The following is a 23666-nucleotide window of genomic DNA, read 5'->3' as shown; positions in this document are numbered from 1 at the left end:
GGGTCTGAGATAATCCCCCCTTTAACTGTCTGGACTGCCTTTTGGGGCTGTAATGAGCTGCCCAGAGCCCTCTTGTACCTGCCGAGGAGAGTGGGAGGTTTCTCCCCCCGCCCCCATGGGCTATATGCAAAATTGTGTTGGTCCAGTGCCCTCTTTCTCCCTGCTGTAGCTATTTGGGCAGGTTCCTGCCTTCCCCCAGGTGACACTGTCTGGCTCTATGTGGGAGTGGATTGAGCACTATTTTTTGCCCCTCCCTCTCCCTTCTGCCTTGTAGTTGCAGCAGGGGAGTTTTTTTTTTTTTTTTTTTTAGACAGGTCTCCGAGCTGAACACATGGGGTTTCTGCTCCCCCTTGCCATCACGTCCCAACTCCACCCTGTTTCTATGGCCTGAACTGGGGAAGGGGCTGCTCCCCCCTTGCTGTTCCTGCTCACCGTCCGGACTGATTCCACATGGGAGGGTTCTATGGAGCAGGGAACCAGTGTCTGCTACTCCCTGCTGCCGTGTCCCAAACTGCTGCCTGCTTTTATGCCCTGCAACGGGGGAAAGGGTTGTTCTCCCCCCCCAAACCCCTACTGGTCGTCCGGACTGCTTCCACGTGGGGGTTCTATGGAGCAGGGAACCTGTGCCCACTCCCCCCTGCCACCGTGTCCAATTCCTGCCTGTTTTTATGTCCTGAAATGGGGAAGGGGTCCCCCCCCCACACCCCGCTATCCCAGCTCAGCGTTTGACTGCACGTAGTCCTGCAGCAAGCCATGCACCGGAGGGTCCAGGTCCAGGCTGACCTTTTTAAACCCCTCATTCCTAGGTGGTGAGTCATCTACCATGCTGCCTGATTTTCCAACAGTTTTACGTCTTCCCTCCTCCCCAAAGCCAGAAAGCATTGCCCTCTTCTCCTGGCCATCCAGACCTGCCCCCCCGCTTAAAGTGCAGGGAGGTGATTGTCCTGCACTTCCCCCCCCCCAAAAAATCCATGCAGAGACAGAGAGGGGAACCTTGTTTGCATTTTCTTCTGTTTGCAATATTGTTCCTCAAAATTAAGAGAGAAAATTTTGGAAGAGGCTGTTCCCAGGCACCACGCTTTCATCTGAAATTTTATATCTTTGGCCCCTGCTGTAAACTGATCTTGCAAGTGCTTGTCTAACAAATGAAAAGGTTTATGGATGTTAGGATTAGTTTAGTCCACTGTACAGATGAGGCCAAATATGAAGTTTGGATTCAGAACTGAACTTGCAGATAGATTTGTGGTGTTCAGAACCAGGGGTTTGATTCAGACCCTGCAAAAATGAATAAAAATTGCAATCAAAATGTGAAATTGTAATTTTGTTTTTCACTCATGTAAAATCTCTGTAAGTCAAAGTGTACCATAGACTAATTTAAGAGTGAAAGATGATGTAATGAAACATATGGAAAATTTATTCTTTTTGACAATAAAAAACATGATTTCCCTTTGTACTGTATAAATAATGAGATCTTGTGGGGAAGTAACTTAAATATTGCATTTATCCACAGTTTAAGCCATGTACATTAATATTTAACATACATGGGTATGATTTTTGAATACCAGCAAACAGTGCTTCCTGGATGGAAAAATTTGAAAAATAGTATTTAGGTTCAGTTTTTGCATATGTGCCTTTATTCTGCTTTTCCTTTTCCAGAGTTGTTTGCTTATCCTTAGAGAATTTCCAAGTTTCTTATAAGTTCCTCTGCTCCTGCTGCAAAGCCTGTACTTGAGCTCCACATGAACTCTTAACAAAGATTTTGGTTTATCCCTCAGGATCCATGTGTAAAGGGTCCCCTCTGTACTTTGGAGTTTTTCCTTCCTGTAAGAATTGCTGTTTCATCAGCCCTCTAAAGACACTGTGTGGGTTCCAGGCTTAAGCTGTGTAAAAGAAAAGGGGCAGGAACAATGTGGAGTCATCTCCATGGTCACACAACCCATTTCCTAGCAAACAGTGATAAATTCACCAAATAATAATAATATAATAGGCTGCATTAGGCATGGTGAGGAGGTTGTGATAGCCTCTTTACCTGGTACAGCAGAGAGCAGAAGAGCAACCCTTGTTCATATGGCCTCATTGAACCACATGACTAGGAGACAAGTGGCCTCAGAACTGCAGTGACACAGATCTTCAGTGCAGCTGGTCCTGTGCTCCTAGCAGAAGCTTCAAGTTAAGTGTGAATCTCAGGCAAGCCTTTGGGTTTGGGGGAACTAAACCCCAGTGCCTTTTCAGCAAGGGAGGAGGAGGGAAAAATTGTATTCCTACGGATGGAACAACTTTTGGAAAATTGCATGAAAGGAACTCTCTGGAGTTTACCTCACCCCAGATGCCCCTTGCTGTGGGGGTTCCCTTAGGAAGGGACAGTCTCTTCCCTTTGTCTCTTGTTTTTATGCAGCTATCCTTAGAGAATTCACTTTTTAAATAGAATTTTTTCTTAACTGTCTGTAACAGGCTGAATTTTGATGCAACTGCGCCACACACCCTTGGTATCTTTTCTTCTGTCTGTTTCATGCTGATACATGTCTTTGCTCTTTAATATCATAACTAGCCCTTGTTCTTCCTGCGGTGTGAAATTCCTCTTGTATCAGCTAGTTCCTCCTCTTGATTATTTGATTCAACAATGGTTGCTACTGGTAATTAGAGATGGGTGAACAATTAGAAGAATAATTTACTAACATCTCAGCAAATTAGACACCAATATTTGGTTCACTGTGTTAATACCTCTTTTTGTATTCACTTCTCATGAACACATGTGTGAGTGAAGTTTTGCGTGTATGGATGTTCGCTGAAAACAAATTTCAGGCCAGTAGCCAAAATTAGTTTGATGATAAAACAAAATTCAGTTTGGAAGGAAATGAAACTAACAGACTTTCTGCTTTTTCAATGTACTGTTTCTTTGCAGCAGAGCAATATGGTCTGCTACTAGCCCATGTGCCAAGCTATAATGACAAGCCTATACTGTTGGTATATAATACCCATATAAATACTGTCCCTCGGTCACTTGGAGCCTAAACAGGTCTTTGGGACAGATCCCTCTTTCTGTTCTACCTTTCTTATGTGCTGATGACCAGCTAAGGCAGTTACAAAACAGAAGGACAGACCTGTTGATCTATGCTCCAGGCCCCTGTCCTGGGGTTTTCACATATGAACTATGCATATGATATAATTACTATTTGTCAATGACCGTGGAGGTGGATGACAGAGAACTGGAAAGTGATTTGTTTAATTTTTTTTGATACAGTATATTATATATGAATCATTATTGTCCCTGGGATATGCTTACCAACAAAAAGCACCATAGGCATTGCTTTACTCCCCAGACTCCTGACAGTCAGACAGGGACCTAGCCACAGCCTTTCCAACTAGCACTGTAAATATACCCACATAATGCAACTGCTAGTTGGTGGGAATGTGGATAGGAAATTGGAGACTGGTAAGTTCAAGGCATGCACTTGATAGCTATATGAAATTTTGTAGTACAATCTCAACATCACCACCACAGTCACTGTATTCCTGAAACCCCTGAGCCAAATGGCCAGAATCTTAGTACTTACACGGTTAAATGACAATACATCATTCACCACTGACACAGTGTACCGAGTTCTGGCCACAGCTCTGGCATGGGGCTGGGTGATGATGGTGGTAATTAATTAAACCAGGCAAGCATTAGTCCATACCCTTTACAGCCAGGATTATGCAGCTTACACAGTTTACCAGGGTGCTTAAAGGGAGTTGTGTCTCTCTGAGGCATTGTGGCTCAGCATTGTACCTAATCAGTGTAGGATCTACATGCTTCACTTACAATAGCAATTTTTCCTCTTCTTTCAGGTTGAAAAACCTCAGTTTGAAATAACTGTGGCTTCTCCAGCTAAATGAGTTTTTATAACTATAAAGGTGTTGTAATATCATCCTGTTTGGCTTTTAAGGGATTAGGACACATCTATACTGGCAAAGTTACAGCGCTGGCAGTTACAGCGCCGCTCAGAGAGCGCAGAAGGAAAACCGCTGTTGTGTGTTCACACTGACAGCTGCCTGCACAATATCGTGTTCACACTTGTGGAACTTGCAGCGCTATTTGGTGCATTCTGGGCCGCTATCCCAGAGAGCACCTCTTTCTCTTTTGCTGTTAAGACTTGTGGGAAGGCGGAGGAGGTCGCGGGGCATCCTGGGTCCAGTACCAGTGCCCCATCATGAATTGCTTCGCATCCCAGCAATCCCTGTGCTTCTGTCCACATTTGGCGCCATCTTTCAACGGTTTGTGTACTGCGTGCCCTGCCTCTTTCAGGATACAGGAATGGATCCCGAACTGCTGACCAGAATGCTGCTCGCTCAGACCAACACATCATGAGTGGCAGTAGAGTTATTCCTTAAACTACAAAGACAAGAGGAGTGCGACAGTGATGTCACCATGTGTAGTAGCTACAACATGAGATTGCTTGTGGCATTCATGGAGGTGATGACCACAGTGGAACGCCGTTATTGGGCTCGGTAAACAAGCACTGAGTGGTGGGATCACATCGTGATGCACTACTGGGATGACCAGCAGTGGCTGCAGAACTTTCGCATGAGGAAAGCCACATTCATGGGACTGTATGATGAGCTTGCCCCACCCCTGCGGTGCAAGGATACAAGAATGAGAGCTGGAGAAGCATGTGGTGATTGCACTGTGGAAGCTGGCTACTCCAGAGTGCTACCGATCAATCACTAAACAGTTCAGAGTGGGAAAGTTGACCATTGGAGTCGTGTTGATGGAAGTGTGTAGGGCCATTAACCACATCCTGCTCCGAAAGACCATGACTCTGGGCACCGTCCATGACATTGTGGATGGCCTTGCACAAATTGGGCTTCCTTAACTGCGAAGGGGAGATAGATGGCATGCATATTCCAATTCTGGCACCAGACCACCTAGCCACCGAGTACATTAATTGCAAGGCGCTTGTGGATCACCATGGGCGTTTCACGGACATTAATGCAGGCTGGTCCGGAAAGGTGCATGACGCACACATCTTTCGGAACACTGGCCTGTTCAGGAAGCTGCAAGCAGGGAATTTCTTCCCGGACCAGAAGATCACTGTAAGGGAAGTCAAAATGCCCATTGTGATCCTGGGAGACCCCACCTACCCCTTAATTCTGTGGTTTATGAAGTCATACACGGGGCAACTTGACAGCAGCAAGGGGTGGTTCAACAACAGGCTGAGCATGTGCAGAATGACCGAGTGTGCATTTGGCTGTTTAAAAGCCCGCTGGCAATGCCTGTATGGAAAGCTGGACGTGGCCGATGACAATAGTTCTATGCTTATAGCTGCATGCTGTACGCTCCATAATGTTTGTGAAGGGAAGGGTGAAAGCTTCACTCAGGGATGGACCGCAGAGGCTCAGCACCTGAAGGCTGAGTTTGAACAGCCAGAGACCAAGGCTATTAGAGAGGCACAGCGTGGGGCCATAAGGATCAGGGATGCCTTGAGGCAGCAATTTGAAGCTGAAAGACACTAATATTTGTTGCTATGCTCATGATTGCAATGATTGTAATGGTAGGAGGTGACTGGTGCACATGATGCAATAATGGGGTTTACATAATTCCATGTTGCTTTGCAGGGATTTGTTTGCTTTCAATTAATAGAATCAAGATTGCTTCCAAACCAATACAATTCTTTTATTGAAAGACAACAACCAGAGGAGAGAGTCAAATGACAAAAATACATCATCAGGGAGGGGTAAGAGAAGATCTCCAGAGGCGCAGGGGTCCCGGTCGGCTACAGATTTCTGTATGTCCAGGGATCATACCCAACCTTCTCCTTTGCAGTACAATGCAGCGGGTGCTGTACTTCAGCAGGGCCAAACTGCAGAGGGATGGGTGTTGAGTGCAGTGGATAGTGGGAGTCCACAGTGCTGGACTGTGAGGAGGGAGGAGTGGAATGCTGCGGGTAGAGAGTGGAGCCAGGAGGTTGATAACAGTGTGTGTGTGTGGGGGGGGGCGGGCGCGCATGGGAAAGAGTTTTGTGACAGCGGCTGCATGGGAGGGCTGGCGCGGAGCTGCTCGGTTTGAAGAGCTAGAATTGCCTGGAACGTGTCCGTTTGGCACTCTATAATGTTTAAGACCTATTCCATGGCTTCATTCTGGCATGCCGCATTCTCCTTTCGGTCCTTCTTTTCGCTGTCCTGCCACTCCTTCAATTCCTGTTTCTCAGTGGTGGAGTGCATCATAACCTCACGGAGAAAGTCCTCCTTAGTTCTTTGTGGCTGCTTTCTAATTCTGCGCAGCCGTTCTGCCGCTGATAAGGGAGGCTGGCCTCCCAATGTCATTTCTGTGAAGTTTAAATGCAACATTTTACACCAGCAGTATTGTTTGCAACACAGACAACACTGAATCAGTGCTTTAAAACACAGCCAGTACTCATACACCTGTCACTAACTGGCTGACCCCAGGGCCTCCTCTCCCCAAATGCTGATGTGGCACACATCAGCCACAAGACCCCCAAAATGGTGAGTAGCCGCGGGGCAGGGTGAATCACTTTTCCCGGAGTGATTCACCCTGGGCTATACCCTGGGCACATGGCTCTTGGGGAGAGCAAGCACTTTAGGGAGGCTTGATAATCATTCCTGTCCCCACACTTTCCACAGGATGTGATCATTATGGAAGATATCTCACTACTGAGGGTGAGCAGGGAATCAAGGGAGGGTCTTCTCTAAGCCTGCGGCTTCCACCCTGGCCCCTAGGTGGCTCACCTGTGTGCAGCAATGGTCCCTGCTCCCTCTCCCACTGTGATGCCACAGTGGCGTGGGAAAGTTACCATTAATGGGGCAAGAAACAAAGCAGCTCTGCCGAGGAACCTGCAGCAGTGGATTGTCCAGTATCTCCACGAGAGAGGGATCGCTGAGGGAGATTCTGGTGAAGTGAGGGAGTCAACAGCCTGTTCTGCTGCTCAGAATAGACATGCGGTGGGAGACAAGCCTGCTTTTTGCAACCCTCCTGCCCCCAAAAAATAGCTTCAGCAATTCACAAAATCAGATCCACTTACCAGGGGCCACCTCTCCTGTTTGCGCTTTGCCAAGATCTGACTGCTGTGACTGACTAGGCTCCTTTGGGGGTAGAAAAGAGCTCCTTGCTGTATGCATTTCTGGTCTTCGAGTCATTCTCTGCATCTGGGTCCCCCTCCCTCTCTTCATCCAAGATTTCCTCCTCCTGGCTCAGTCCACTCTTGACTGGCACGTGAGCCAACAAAGTATCCACAGAGGCCTTCGTAGTGGAGGTGGGGTCACCACCGAGTATCACGTCCAGCTCTTTTTAGAACTGGCAGCTCGTGGGTGCAGTACCGGAGCAGCGGTTTGACTCCCAGGCCTTGTGGTAGATGTTCTGCAGCTCCTTCACTTTTACCCTACACTGCAATGTGTCCCAGTCATGGCCCCTTTCTATCATGCATCATGAAATCTGTCTCTAGGTATCCTACTTGGCTGGAGCGCAGCTGGGACTGCACTGCCTCCTCTCCCCAAATGCCGATGAGGTCCAGCAGCTCGGCATTGCTCCAAGTGGGGGATCGCCTGGTGCGTGGAGCAGGCATGGCTACCTGGAAAGATGCGCTGAGACCACTGCATGCATCACCGAGCATACAGAAAGGGGACTTACAAATTTGCAAAGGAATGTATGGAGTGGGGTTGACGGTTGGTCACCTGAGGGCAGGGCAGTACAGTTCAAACTGATGACCAGAGAGGTAAGAACAGGAATTGTGGAACACCTCCCGGAGGCCAGTTGCAGTGCTGTAATCGCCATGGTGTCTACACTGGCACCGCAGCAGTGTAGCCCCAGCGCAGAAAGCTCTAGGCCTCTCATCGGGGTGTTTTTTTTTAGAGCACTACAACTGTGCAGTTTCTGTGCATTAAGTGGGCTTGGCAGAGTGTACACCTCGGGATTTACAGCGCAGAAACTTGCCAGTGTAGATGGGGCCTTAGAGACAGGCCTCAATTAAAACCTGAGTGTTGAACATCTGCAAACCTTGGGAAATTTTGGATCTGGGTGCGGGGCAGGGTGTGTGTTGAACTTTGTTACTTTGACCCATAACTACCAAGTCCAATAATTAGCATTTTATGCATAGAAAGCCTGTCATTAAGCTACATCCTGCCAGCTTTTAAATGGATCATTTTTCATTTTGGTACAAAGTTACTGAGTGGATAATGTGAGATTCTTGGCTGTAGAGCTTGTATACACCCTACGTTGGTAATTAACATAAAGAACTATCATCAAGAATTGCTCCTTTTCTCTTTGATTGTGTAGTGGCTCAGTGCGGGGGCCCTACCACTCCGGGTCCTTGGGAGGCCACCCTGCCTCACTACAGATTGGTTACTAAAAAGATGGAAGCTGGGGGCAGCAGGGGGGAGCTTAAATTCCACGAAAGGTTATTGATTATTCCAGTCACACACATTTATTAAATCCTGTAGTCACTGAATTATTAAACTAAAACAATGTTTAATATTTTAAGAATTGCCCTGTGCTTCAAGATATCTTCACCAGAATTCTCCAGTCAAAAAAGGCTTGACACATGCCAATGATGGGGCTGTGAGGATGACTTGAATAATAAAGATTTTAAAAAGCAAACTCTCCCTTCCTCCTCTCATTTCCCTGTAGAGAGTATATTAAACAAATGACCTAATTTAACAAGTGGAACTGCATCCCCATCAAGATCTCCTACTCAAACTCAGACAAGACTTGACTGTTATTCTTAAGATTACCCCCTTCAAAATAAAAGGCATAGGAACTTAGGGGCAGATTTACAAAGGTGTTAAGCACCTAAAGATGCAGCTAGGTGCCTAGTGGGATTTTCAAAAGTGCCTAAGCGGTTTGAGCACCTAACTCCCATTGAAATACCTTTGAAAATTAGATCTTTACCACTTACTAGCCCAAGGGCTCTGTGAACATCTGGTCTTATTTCTCAATGACAACTGATTAAAGTGGTTTCACTGTCATTCCCTGACATACTAGCTTTGCAAAAACTTTTCTTGTCTCCTCAAAGAAGCTCCTTACTATAGTAGATCAGTATAATTTTTCATTAGGAATCTGTCCATTGGCCATTTATTTTATTTTTGTAATGTGCCCTCGTCTTATGCTAGCCAAGGCTCTGAACCTACAAGCACTTACACAGATGAGTAACTTTAGAGATGTGAGTAGGCCCATTACAACTTGGAAGCAAGTGGTTCTATTCTGTTCTATATAGGTTCTTATACCCCTCATCATCATAGGACTTGAGTGCCTTCCATTAGTGAATTAAGCAACATGGCTAACATCCATCACATTTGGTTCATTCTCTTTTCCCTCCATTTCCATGGCACTACTTATGTCTCTATATTATTTATGTGTGTGTGCATGTTTGCAGAATCGGAGAAGAAGGTTGCCTACTACTCGTCCTAGGCTGCCAGTTACCACTGCAGCAAGTCATGCAAAGCAGTACTGAGACACCTTGCCCAGGTCCCTATTATAAATGAAGACTTTTCCCCAAAGGGAGTTTACTTGGTTAAATAAAGATTTTGAATGAGTGGGAAAATTTTGCACATAACAGGAATTACAGTGGCAGAACCAGCAGCTCGATACAGCAAGGGAGACCCAGTGAAAGATGTTCTGGGTCTAATTCTGAGAAGTGCTGTCTCCCAGAGAACTTCTCCAGTAAAGGGGAAAACACCAAGTGGAACAGAATGGTCAGGGAGCAAGTGTTTGGGATAAAAGTGCTATAAGTCCATGATCAGTAACACTCACCCACATTCTGTATAAATGAGTCCTGCGTCTGTCCCCGATTCAACAAAACACTTAAGCACATCCTTAAAAATATGTGCGTAAGACCCATTAAAGTGCTTAATATGAGCTTAAGTGCTTTGTTGAATGGAGGCCTGTATGTCACTGACCTTACAGTTATAGCATATCCCCACTTGGGTGTTATCCCAAAGATTGCCAGAATTTGTCCCTCAAAGTTTAGCAGACAAGCTGGGATGATACAAAATTTACAAATGAATGGCAAATTAAAAGTTCATTCAACTGGTATTTAATGACACAAAGACATACTAAATTGCTTAGTCTTGTCCCTTTATTACTATTCATTTAGCTGCAAATAATATAATACAAATATTTGAGTGCAAAGGCTAAACTATACAGCTTAATTTAAATAGAGAGAACAGAGAAATGTAATAAGAAAATACCATAAAATGTAGTACTATAAAATTAATTAAATAGGCATTTTCCTATGTACCTCTTAAAATAAGCAGTAGTAAAAGTTATATAGTGGCTGAAGTTAAAAATAATGACATTTTTACCTTTTGCTTAATTAATGTTTCTGTGTGCTTGTGGTATAAAAACCTGTGGTTAGTGTAGGAACTATTGCAGTAACATTAATTATGTGCAAATGATAAGTGTAAAGACTTTGATGGTGACAACATTGTGTTTTCTAAATATGATGGACCCAGGAGGAAGGATGAATTTTGTACATTTTTTTTAAAACAGTATTTTTAGATAAAGTTTAAAGTTCTCACTGTCAAATATGATTTTGTGGAAAGAATTCATACGTTCTCCTAGTTGAGTTTAAAAGGCATAATATCTTGTCTGAATACATTACATCTAACACATCTTGCCAATATGCTGCATATCTCTTTATAATAAGTTAAATTAATCACTGACTACAGCTTTCTGAGCCAGGTCCTTCAGTGGGGTAAATAGATGTAACACCATTTAAGCCAATGGATCTACGCCCATTTGCACCAGCTGAAGGTTTGTGTTTAGGATGCTGTGTATTATAATTTGTTACATTTTAGTTAGAATCCAAGGAGGTTAAATTTCTTTATAACCAAATGGTAAAGTCTGATTGCACATCCTGGAATTCATTGAAGGTAAAAGAGCGTGATCGCCTTCTAAGAGCAGGATGGCCAGAGTGCTGCCTTCCTTTAATCAGGTCTAAATACATGTCAGATCTCAGGAAGCGGGGGTAACTGTCTTGTTCCATCAGCCTGTAGACTTTGGCCTGTGCTGCATCAAAGCTGTCAAGTGTAGGGTGAGTAATGTTCTGAGCGGTGACTTCTTTCGTGTGAAAGTCAAGGTTAACCTGGAAAAGGCCAAAAAAGCATGCAGTACATTAATTCATTTTATACATGGTCATTTATAACAATAATACTTAACTTGGGAAAACCACTTTCTACTAAACATACTTTAAATTGGATATAAGTATTGTGAAATCCACTGAGTCAGCATTTGTTAACTGCTACCAAAGAATCACCACAGATCTCTACTAAGAACAGGGAAAACCTTTTCATTAGAGCTGACTTTCTAATGGTATCCACTGTACATTTGCTGCTGACACTGGCACAGGGAGATTTTGTGCCCAGTCCTGCAAAGTACTGAGGTATCTGAATTCCCACTGAAGCCAACAGGAATCAAGGACACTCAGTCTTGCTGGCTCAAAGCTTTATATCATCTGAATTGACCAGATACTGTTTTAAGCTTCCATTTCTGTAGAGCATCTTAGTAACAGGAAGGATAGAATATTCTAATGATTAAAGTGTGCAGCAAAATTATTTTCTAATGGATTTTTGGCTACTTTGGAAGGGAAAAAAGGCATATCCCAGAGCTTTTCAGTAACAGCTTAAATACAATTATATATTATCATTGGCTATTCTCATGGAGTGGTGGTTTAATATAAGGATTATGTTTAGATCTACAATAGTGGTATATACAGCACATAATTTAGAAATTAGTAAATTCCATACAGCTTCAAGAATGTCTTTTATAACGTATTTATTTTATATTTTTCAAATTCCTCTTGGTGCATTTACAAAAATATAACAACATGTAGTTTGTATGTGAAAACTGAAAATCAATTAATGATAAACGACTGAGTCCCCAAATGTTCAGACCTTTCCTACCTATCTTCTCAGAAAAGGCCCTTTTAACATGCCCTGCTGGACAGTAAACTTAGTTTCTGTTGGTGCAAACAAGTTCCAAAGTTGAAGCTCTTTAATGAGAGAGTTCTCAACACACCGATGAACAAATCTATAGACCGTCAGCTTGAGCATCCCAGCTGATCTCAACAGCTGGGTTGAAGCATGACAAGAGGATACACAGGGCCCAACACCTAAGGGATGGTATAGCGGAGAACAATCCCGTCTTTGCTGGTATCACAGTAACAGCATATCAGTTAACTGGTCAGTGTGACACTATCAGGCAATGTGTGATTTCCACCATCTGTGCTCTAGGTTCCTTCTTCCCTGTTCATCCCTTACAGGTCATCAGTGTAGCAAGATAACCTATGAACAATATATAAAATGAAGGGAGCTTTTAGCGATGCTGTATCAATAGTTCTTGCTATAGCTTGGTGTCCACCCAAACGGTTGGTAGAATGGCACACTGGCAAAATAGTATTCCTCTTCAGAAAATTCAAAACTCCTCGTGAAAAATCCCAAACTCCTCGTATTCACGCAGGGCCTGATCCTGCAAGGTGCCGCATGATAGAATGTAAAAGGTTACTGAAACCACTCAGCATTTCATAGGACGGGGCCATTACTCTTTGAGAGTAGACCAAACAAATAGGCTCTCTGCCTTGGCAGGAGTAGTGGTAAACCCCAAGGTCACACAGAGGGAATTATGAGCCTAATTTGTACCATTCTTTAAGTCACTTCCTTGGACTGAGCAGTGATACTTTTTTCTGCATTACATCAGCAGATGATTTTTTAGATTTGCCAACATTTAACATTTCCTCTGCCAACAATAAGAAAAGAACACAGAAAATAGGAGCACAGGCAATCCACCTATTCTTAATCTGTTATATAGAATTATAGGTAATAGAGATGCAAAAGGACTATTAGGGGTCTGATCTTCTAGTCATTACTCAGCCAAACCCCCATTGACTTTAGTGGGAGTTTATCATCTGCCAGTCAATCCATCTTCCTGCTAGTGCAGGGAAAAATAATTATTGTATTTATTTACACGAAGGACACTCTACAACACTCCGACAGTTTAATATAATTTGCATCCACTTTAAAAGCCTTTTACACTTCCAAAGCAGTGTAAATGAGAATCAGTCCCAATGTATCTTGTATGTGTTTGTCTATAACATACCATACTATAAACTCATCACTCAGAGATTCCTTCAGAAAAAATAAAACTAAAAAAAAAAAATCAAAAACCTATGCCAATCAAGTCTTTTCTTTGCGTAAAATGTTATAATTATTACCTTGAAGGATATGTTTAATTTATTGATTTCTTTTATTCATTTGGCATATTTAAGAAATCCTCTGAAATCTCAGCAATATAATAATTTGATCTGTAATGCTGGTTTAGCAGACAGAGAATAATTCTACTGTTCTGGAAGCAGAGTTAAATGTATACAAAACACTGTTTGACAAATGACTGTTACTATTGGGTGTGTGCATTATTATGACAACAGATCTTAAATTTACTCAACATGATGTTAAATCAGGTGTTTATATATAGCAATGAGAAGTTTGAAAATTCCTTTGACTAGCATGACATATTTACACCTACAGTCTTTTTTGTAGGGTTAAAAGAATAACATGGGGGCAGGGTGAGGGGAGAAAGTTCTGTGGGTGTTGGGTCCCATACTTCTTTCCAAAGCAGTGATTTGATATTTAAGATGCAGCATTCCGGTGGCAAGGTACACATGATAAACTGCTGCAACTTCATCAAATGTTGACCTTCATGGCTGAATGGATGATGTTTCTGTGTATGCATTTATGAAAGGCAGATTCTATCAGAGGCAGCTTGTATCAAGCACTGTATATCTTCAGTTTTTACTGTACCTCTTTTGGAGCATCTTTCCTTATGAATGTCTCATAAATTGTCTTGGCTTTAGGAAGAAGTTGATGAGATGCTCTGCTCTTCTTATAATCCTCACAGGCTGTCCAAAACTCAATGTTCTCCTCGCTGAACTCAGTTTTCAGAAACCTTGTAAAGGCATCCAGACCAGCTATAAAAGGGAGCATTGCATGACTTTAATTCACGGAAGCATTAAAAGACCATCCCTCTTAGACACCAGAACATAGTTCCTCTATTTAAATTATGTAACAACACATGTTTGGTCTCATTTTGCACTATTCTGTAACTTCACATTATGGACTTTTCTTTTACATCACAAAATAAGTGCAATTTAATTGTTTTGTAGTCAATCCAGAGGAAATGATATCAGGCTTTAGGCATAAATTTTAAATATGGTCTCTGATTTTGGATGTCCCTTTTGGGACACACAGGGCCTAATTTTCAAAGATACTGACCCACACAGCGCCACTTGATCTCAGTAGCAACTATGGATGCTCAGAATCTTTAAAAAATAGACCATACATGGTCACAAGTTGAGCACTCAAAAAACAGAGGCACCCAAAAATGTGACCATTATTGACCATTTTGGCCTGAGTTTTGCTTCCAAATCAGACTTAGGATGCCTCAAATGCCATTTAAATCTTGATTGTATTCACAAATAGGTTGTTTCCCAGAAATGAGCCCAATTCAGAAGATAGTTTAAAGGGTAATGTAAATAGAACCTTTAAAATTTTCTTTGCATATAACTATAATTGTAATGGTCACCACTATACTGGAAGACTCATTTTTGCTATGTACAGAATTTATCTTTAAAAGGAGGAAAAGAAACAAGCCTTTTATCAGTAACTTGAGTTTCAGGCATTAGGCAATTATGTGTGTCATGGGTGGCTGACCACTTTTGTCTATTTTGTCTATATCCATCCCTGGGCCTTTGTTCTTGCCCTCCATGAACATTTGAGCAATGTTGCAATGAAAGATGTCATTTGATGTAAACATTGGTATTAACACTTTGGTCATGTCTGGCATGGCCTGTCAAATCTGTGGACAAATCTTTGCCTTCTACACCTCCATTATAGTCTAAATATGCCTCATGGTGCCTTATCCAGCAAAATTCATGTATGTGGCAAAATTCTCCAAGCATCTATTTGACTTTTGACCACTTACTTTAAAATGGCTTGAAACCATTCAAACTCCAGCTACAATGGTCCTAGATGATATACCTCCTTGAAGGTGTGCACTGCAGGTGTCACCACCAATGATGATCCTACATTAATTGTCTGACATTTCCAGACTTCCTGGCATTCTGAAATCCACTACCTTTTTCTGCTATCCTGAGATTAACAGAGTACTTGAGTGGTTTACCCATGACCTTAAAATAAGGATTGGCTGCTCACTAGAACCAGTGACTCCCCTTTTGCTGATGTTAACCTGAAAAGTTATTTCACTAGGAAAAAATCTTTCCTTAATGAATATTTCACACAGCTGTAGTCCTTAGACAAAATCTCCATTGATGTCAGTGGGCTGTTGGACTGAGTACAGACAGCAGGATGAAACCCAAAGTGATACACTGCTGTAAAACTGATCACTCTGAGTTTTCACCCAAGCTTAGATACTTTGCATGTTCTCAGGTTTTAATTCTGATAAAAATTCAGAACCATTTTGCCACATGAATGTATTTGCATTGTAAATTGAGTATAATAGTCTCCATGCCCCATACATGGCTAGTAATCCACAGTATACAAATAATCATAACAAGACATTTTAGCACAAAACTAGGTCTAATACTGCATGCAAAAAGAAAGAAACATTATGTAATCTTTATAAAGTGTGCTCCCATCAGGACGGGATACATTTATGTTTTACTTTGGGGAGAGGCAAAATAGCAGGTGATATTGTTACTAGCAGACTTCAACCCACTTTCAATCAATTGTCAGCTCATTGTAGCATAGTGATCCTTCTAGGTTAACTCTAAAAATATAGTCCAGAGTCAAAAAGACAGATCTTTGTTAATTTCAGTGCATATTTTTCTAAATAATCAGTTCCAGTATCACAATGGAAATAATTTTATCTAAGTAGTCTATAAGTATTCATTATTATTAAATATTCATTAATAAGTAGCTCATTATTCCTTACCAAACGATATTTTCATTATATCTTATCACCTTTTTTCTGTTTATTGAAGGAACCCTTCATTGTATCTCTTATGGTTACATTGCTCTTGTTGAATGAAATATCAAACTTAAAGTTACAAATCAATTCTTTATTTTCCGTAGTTGACGGCATGGTGCTGCCTAAGCACAAGCAGAGTGAAAACTCATACTACTATAAATGATCTATCACAATGAATGTAGATATTTGCCAAGTGTATTTAATTGTGCACCTACATTGTGTTATTTTCCACCAAGAAATAGGGTGAGGAAAACACTACTCACCTTTCTGGGAAAGCAGTTTGTCAAAGGATTCACCCCATCTCACTGCTTCTTCAGGGGTCACACTGTACAAGACACAAAAAGTGTTTCTGATGAAGTGTGTGTTTTGTATATTTATGAAGCTATTGTAATATATATTACCTGCTATTTCTCTCACTTTGTCTTATTGCACAAGGTGTCTGATTAGATTACTTTACAAAAGAAGCTCTTTCCGCTAGAGAGTTCAAAAGCATTTGGTTGATGTTTTGCCTATTGGAATAACACTTGTTAGAGAAAATGTTTAAAGCAGAGCATCGTGCTCCAAATCTTTAAGGAAAATTGACATCATGCAAGGGTAAAGATCATAAGTGAACCAGGTCAACTACTTTTTTACTTTGAAAACAGAACAGCTTAGTAGTTAAACTGACGTACTCTTGCAGAGATGTGGTTTTGATTGCAATCTGTCTGAGGCTATGTTACCACTGTCTATTTTTAACAGAATACAGGAAATTCAACAGTTTGAAAACAAAGTCACCACAGCATGGTAAAGGCACTAGTCTCATAAGGTAATAACACACGTAGCCTGGTTTGTTTACCACAAACATTTTTCAAATGTCATGTTATTTTGAGAGACTGGGTTCTTTTTATAAAACTCCATGTATTCTTTATCGAATATGTCAAGCTGCATGTATTCTTCATTGATCTCAAAGTTTCCACTGTTTAGGACAATAAAGAAAAACTATTTCACATCTCTTGATAAAAAAGTTCGTAAAATTACTTTTGTAACACTTTATAGATTAACTCTGAACAGGTTGTGTGTGATTTTTTTTTTTTTTTTTTTAAGAAATGGAGTGGGGTCTGAGGCGATATTGTACCAGGACTCTGACCTGGTCCGAAGTCTGAGTCTGGACATCAATATATTTAGTCAATTTATGAATAATATACTTACATACCACATAGCAGTTTTCCTCTGCAGAGCTAAAAGCATGTACAAATGAAAATAGGTCTTATTATCCCCAGATGGGAAAACTGAGGCATGAAAAGACAGAGTAATTTGCCTGAAGTCACACAGTAGGTTAGTGGTAGAGCTGGAAATAGAACCAGATCAGGTCTCCTGACTCCCAGTCCAGTGCCTTGGGACCAATAGTGTAATCAAGAGTAAACTTAGATAAACTGAGTTTACCCACTTCTCATTTGGGGACTATGGAATTTAATTTAGGTTAGTTTACCCCCCTTTCTTTTTTTACCACTACAACACTGAACTGGACCCAATTTCTTCCCAATAGAGAATAAAGTTTGAACTTCTTTTGACCTGGTCCCAAATGCTGTGAAAAACTGAGATGGCTTCCAAAATTGCTCGATCCTTTTCTAACTTAAATCTCTTTAATACTAGTTTATGTGGTCTGGCTTCCCTGGCAAATTGTGTGGATTCAGAAAGACTGGATGAGGTGAAATTCCCGTCACATTGGGAAGGAATTTAGGGTAATGACCACTTTGTTCTTCAGAAAACTGAAAGGAAGATTTGTCTTAAATATTACTCACCTTCCTAGAGCAAGTCATTACTAATTATGTAATTCTTAGATAGAAAGAGCAGAACAGTTCTTAAGAGATGCAAGCACTGAAGAAAGGAGTCTTGTAAGAGCTGAATGCAAGGCCAAAGAAGTGGGGGGATTATATAATGGAGGAAATAGGTAAGTGAGCCCTTAAGGAATGTTTCAATTGTAGGAAATACAAAACCTGCAGTTAATTGACCTATATGTTAGTTTGTGGCGGAGGGAATATAAGTTGCTATAGCTGTTGAAGGGATTTAGTAATAGTGAAAGATAAACTAGACTTCTTTAGACCAAGTATGTATTCCAGAACACAAGTAATGCCAAAAGATGGTGGGTTACATTTTTGCTGGTTTAGATATGGAACAAGTCATTTAGATCTGAGGACTCACTGGGTGAACCTAGGTCAAACCTTTGGAGTAGCAATGAGTGCTTTCACAGGAGAGGCCTGAGGAGAATGGACACCAAGGTCTGTTATACTCTGCCATGTTCTAGGGCAGCAGGTTGGTTAAATGTTGAGTTGGCTTGTAGCAATAGGCATCTTCATGGCCATCAGACCATTCAGCTGTGGAGTTCCATAAGACCAAGTTCTCTCCCCGTACTATTTAAAATCAATGAGATGTGGACTAAATGCCAACAATATAAGGATGTCACTCAGCTTTATACTACAATTAGTCAAAAGGGTGACCTCTCTCTCTCTCTCCCCCCCCCCACACACACATCCCATCTAAATTCTGAAATTTTAGAAAACTTTGACCAGCTGTACTTCACATAGAATAGAAACAATACCATCTCTGTCATCCCTACCTGAGATCAACACATGGATGAGAGGCAGTTGGCTGAGCCATAACTAGGCAAGGACATAGTGTTATTTATAGGAAGAGAGAAACATTTCAGAGGACTATCAGCCACTATTTTGACATCACCCTCTCTTGAGGTTTTCTGTCCATAAATCATTAAGAGGACTTGATGCTTCAGTTCTCTTTACATTAGATACCCAAATGTGATCCGCTACCCACATAATCATGGCTGCTAAAATGCGACCTTCTAGCTACAGATGGCTTGGAAACTATTCCTCATCCTGTTGTATACAGACTTGGCATGGTTTTAGGTGCACAAGGGGGGAAGTTTAAAATAGTGGTAGAAGTTTTCTAGGCATCTGGGTCACTTCTGCAGTTAATTAGAATGGCCCTGGATCTCTGAATAAAGTGCAAAACTCACTTTTTCAGCTTAGCCTTCTCCTACCAACGACGAAGGGGGGATGGGGAACAGAATCCCAAATCCACCCAAATCCAGCTAACAAATGAACCACCCCGCCAATTCTTGTGTGGAAAGGAGAATATTTGATTATATGCTGGATTTTATTCTTTGGATTTGTTAGGTGCTTGGATATTATAGTAGTGTGACTATCTGATACTACATATAAAAAATAAACACTAAAAATAAACTGGCCCATAAGCAATAGGTACACAAGGACAAATTCCACTGGGACTAGATTACATGAAAATTATTGGTGATATGAAGAGTACCCAGTATATTTTCTTTCATCCCTGCCCTTTTCCCCCTCACCCCAATTGAGGAAAACTTGATGTGTCATAGAGTTAAATAAACCTGGGGATTAGATTATGATCATATTCATTCTGAATAATACTTTATACATCAAATAGTCCTTTTGAAGTCTATGGGACTACTGGGGACTAAAATACTATTCTCTGTGAATACCAGTATGACAGTCTGGCCCACTGGGTGCAAAAACACTCTTTGTTAGCAAACTTTAAATATACTGTATGTATGCCAGGTTAGATAACTTGCATTGCATTATGCTAAACTTTAAAATAACATAGATCTTAAAAGCATTATTCGATGCAAAGCCTGAATGTACACAGATACATGGATGAAATGCACCGAATCAGAGACGGCCATTTTCTGATAGGAATTTTCAGTCTCTTTATATTTTATAATTCTCACCTTGAACCTTTTGTCAAGTTCTCAAATTTCTCAAGATTGACATTTTCATGGAATTCAGCCTTTTGCAGGAGAAGGCTCAGCCTATTTCTTTTTTCCTTTGACCTGCAAGAGAGTTTAAGCAGCTTTAAAGCAACCTTTGTGAAAGTTTTTTTTTTCAAATGTTCCCCTTTGACTAATTTTTCTCTCAGCATAGCTGATCATTTCCTCATACACGCAGTTACAATAATGTTGCTGCTATTTCTCTTTATTAGTCATGCAGATTAATGAATTTCCTCCCTATATTTTTCCATACATTTACATATTGAAGCATTTGCAAAGGGTAATGAAAGTCTTCATTTTCAGGCTTATTTTTCCCATTTATTTTGAAGATAGGTTTCATGCTGATGAACCTGTAAGAGTGGGTCAACATCTTCTGTTGTTCACTCTTAATAAAGGGTGAAAACATGATTTTCCTCCCATCAGTTGTAGCTGCTAAAAAGAAACTTTCATGGATCAAAGTTAGTCAGATTTTCAAAAATCATTTCTCTAAGCTTCACCTTAGTAACTCCTCTTTCTTATTTGTTTTGCTTGATATATTATTTGATTTGCTTCTTATTCTTGCCCTTAAAAAGGATTCCCTTGGTAAATGAATATTTTATGTGTACATTTCCAGTCTTGCAGTTAATTAATTTTTACAAATATCTGTCACAAATAAAAAGAACTGTGCCTTAAATTCACACTTATCAACTATGCAATAATAATCCCTTTTCTACATAGAAGACTTGTGAGTATAAGTAAAACCTTGGAACTTACCTGGTCTTGATTTCTTTGTTTGTCTCCTCTTTATTTGTGGATTTCGTAACTTTACAATAGGTCTTCTCCTTCAAAGAGGAAATGTTTAGATGGGGAAATAAAAACAGTGGATTCTCCATCTTCCTCTGACAAGGATTCTAATGATCTTAAAATGCTTCTTAGCTTATTTGCAGCAGTTCCATCTATTGTACCTTGTATGTTTCAGTTCAGGAGGGTACACATGCACAGAATCTGACTGAGTTGCTTCTCAATTGGTAGTTGATAGGTGTCCTAAACAGGTAGCGGAAAGGATGGGGTTCTCCACTTCCTCTGTAATGAAAGCTGCCCATACACAAGTAGAGTTCTGTCTTACAGCTGTCACTTAGGGAAGTGAGATTACAAATTTGCAAAATGGCTGTTGATCATGAGGATAAATACAGCTATTACTACAGTGCAGTTTATGGTTAGTGCTTGTGGAACATGATATTTTGCTAGATGACAGCATCATTTCCCCCTAAATACTTTCATTTTTATTTTTAAGTAAAGTCTGCAGAGAAGCACCGTGTCGCACAAAATAACAGGTGACATTATCTTAAGCTCCTAGAATAATTTTTAAAGAAACCTAGACCAATATTTTCCATGTTGGGAGCCTAACACTAGGCACAAAAATGCAATTTAGTTACTAACTGAAAGTGGCCTCATTCTCAGAGTTGCTGAGAACTCCCATTGAAATCAATAGAAGCTGGAGCTGCTCAGCATCTCTGAAAATACAGATTTTTATTTTTGGGTAAATAATTTTCAGAAGTGTTGAGACTCTCAAAATCCCATTGAAATCAATGGAAGCTACAGATGCTGAGCTTCTTTGAAAAGTAGGACCTGAGGGCCCATGTCCTCAAAGCTATTTAGGAACATAACTACCATTGAAATCAATGGGAGCTAATCACTTAAATACCTTTAAAAATCCAGCCCTTAGTACCTAAATATAAGCTTAGGTGCCTAAAATTAGGCACCTACATTTGACATTTTTGGTTTAAGGCCATATTGGCAGCCCTGGGTAGGTGAAATTCTCTGTTGAGCCTACAACACAATCTTCCATATGCTGGCTCTGCAGTATGTTCAGACTCCATGCTCAGACAATCATGGGCTTTTCTGCTGAGAGTGACTACAGGGTTGGGATGGTGATTTGCTGTTTTGTGAACTCATGTCCTTCAGGAGCTAGCTAGAGATGGCCTGTTTCACATGGACACCAAAGTCACTGATTAGAAAACTAATTTTGGTAACTAGACATCTAGGTCCAGGTGTGAACTAGTTACCTGGAAATAAAAGGCTCTTACTCAATTTCCAATCCCTTGATCCAAGCACTATAATAAATTAGATTTTTTTTAAAAAAAGCAAGCCTCATAGAATCTTATGGCAGATCAGGAATTGGAATTTTATACAGCTGAACAGAGTTAACTGCATTCCTGATAATTATATCAATTGCTTCATTGAATCAGTTTGGAAAATCCCAATCCTTTCCCATACATCTGTCTGTATTAGCAGTTCTGGTTAATTGCTTACTGCATAATAGAAAATCCCACCTAATTGTGTTAATAGTTTTTGAAACAGATGCAATTAAATGGATTGCTGCGCTTACCATGCAGGAAAACACCAGAAGAGAAAAAAAATAGTCGATTGATCAAAATGTGATGTTGGAAAAAGCCCGGAACAAAGCATTCCAATATCATATCACAGAAGTTAGAGGTGGAAAGGACCTATTAAACCCCACAAATCTATCCTCCTGCCAATCCCACTTTGTTCTCTACTATACATTTTCCAGTGCCTCATCCAATCTTCTTTTAAATTTCTGAGGCTTTTATCACTTCCTTTGGGAGTGAGTACACTATTTACACTTCTAAGAAAATGTGTTTTTTTTTAAACAGACAAAGAAATCTGTGTTGTGCATTCAGCCCTGCTGCAGCATGGACAGCTGGCCTGGAAGCCAGATGCTGTCAAAAAAGTGAGTTCTGCTTAAATCTCTTTAAATGACACAAAACCCTGGCAAATGGGTGATCCATTTAAACCAGGTTGTTACCATGAAGTACCCACAATAAATCAGAGGGAATTTTTTTTTAAAACCAGTGGATATTTTTCTACACCAATTAAAAAAAAAAAACATTTTCTATAGTAAATCCAGTCATTGAATAGTCACTGAATCATTAATTTATAGCAGAATATTTGTTTTGATCACGCCAACCATCATCTTCCCTACTGAACAAACTGCCCAGTTACCCTGAAAACAAAGCTGTGGGAACTGGCTATGAAGCAGGTAATTGGAGAATATAGCTACCAGTAGTAGTTTGAATCATTGAGATTATAGACTGGGATTAGACACAACCTTCTATTTGGCTGTGTCTTGGATTATGTGAACACCATGGGATTATTCATTTTGTGATTTAGGCATATGGAAAATTATCACAAATTGATCCAGATTATCTGCTATTATAATGCTTATCTGAGTCTTGTATAATGTAAGTGCTTCAGTATTCACTTAGAGCAAGAACAAACATATATGTTGCTGCAATACCATAATACTTCTGAAATGCTATTTAAAAGTATAATAGCGATAATATCTTACATTTCATCCCAAAGGATCTCAAGAATTTTCCCTGTACACAGTCCACAAAAATCATCAAATCCACCATGAAAATGCAGCTGTCTCTGGGGTGAAACAACAGCTGTTTAAGAGAACACAGCAAAACTACAAACAGTTTAGATGAAAAAGTTAAGCCTACCTTAAAATAAATTAAATTGCAGGTGGGATTTAGATCAGATGAATGTCATTGCCTTAGTTAGAATTTGTCCAGGATGCCAGGATTAGCACCCATATTCTCTCAAATAGTGTCATGGGAACCTTGGTTTTATGTCACATTCAAGAGGCATCATTCCCAAAGAGCACAATACCCCTCAATCACATGATAGGACCCTGTTTCAGTACTGACTGAGAAGCACAAGCACTGAATTATGTTCTAAATCAGTAGTTTCCAAATTTGTTCCACCGCTTGTGCAGGGAAAGCCCCTGGCGGGCCGGGCTGGTTTGTTTACCTGCCGCGTCTGCAGGTTCGGTCAATCGCGGCTCCCAGTGGCCGCGGTTCGCTGCTCCAGGCCAATGGGAGCTGCTGGAAGCGG

At 40.8% G+C, this 23666-nt stretch overlaps 1 protein-coding gene across 1 annotated transcript; it reads right to left on the bottom strand.

The window, feature by feature from the left end:
• Nucleotides 1-10121: 10121 nt before the first annotated feature.
• Nucleotides 10122-20781, bottom strand: LOC112109632 (regulator of G-protein signaling 18). Its single transcript, XM_026655979.1, has 5 exons — nt 20520-20781; nt 19728-19829; nt 16234-16295; nt 13786-13952; nt 10122-11075 (listed from the first exon to the last, which is right to left on the bottom strand). The coding sequence occupies exons 1-5, from the start codon at nt 20636-20638 to the stop codon at nt 10815-10817; spliced, it is 711 nt and encodes a 236-aa protein (XP_026511764.1). The 5' UTR covers nt 20639-20781; the 3' UTR covers nt 10122-10814.
• Between the last annotated feature and the right edge of the window lie 2885 nt (nt 20782-23666).

The sequence above is a fragment of the Terrapene carolina genome, unplaced genomic scaffold (assembly GCF_002925995.2).
Source record: "Terrapene carolina triunguis isolate 2854851 unplaced genomic scaffold, T_m_triunguis-2.0 Scaffold211, whole genome shotgun sequence".
Classification (NCBI taxonomy): Eukaryota; Metazoa; Chordata; order Testudines; family Emydidae; genus Terrapene; species Terrapene triunguis.
The sequence above is the reverse complement of the archived record's forward strand: the minus strand, read 5'-3'. Positions and strand labels throughout refer to the sequence as shown.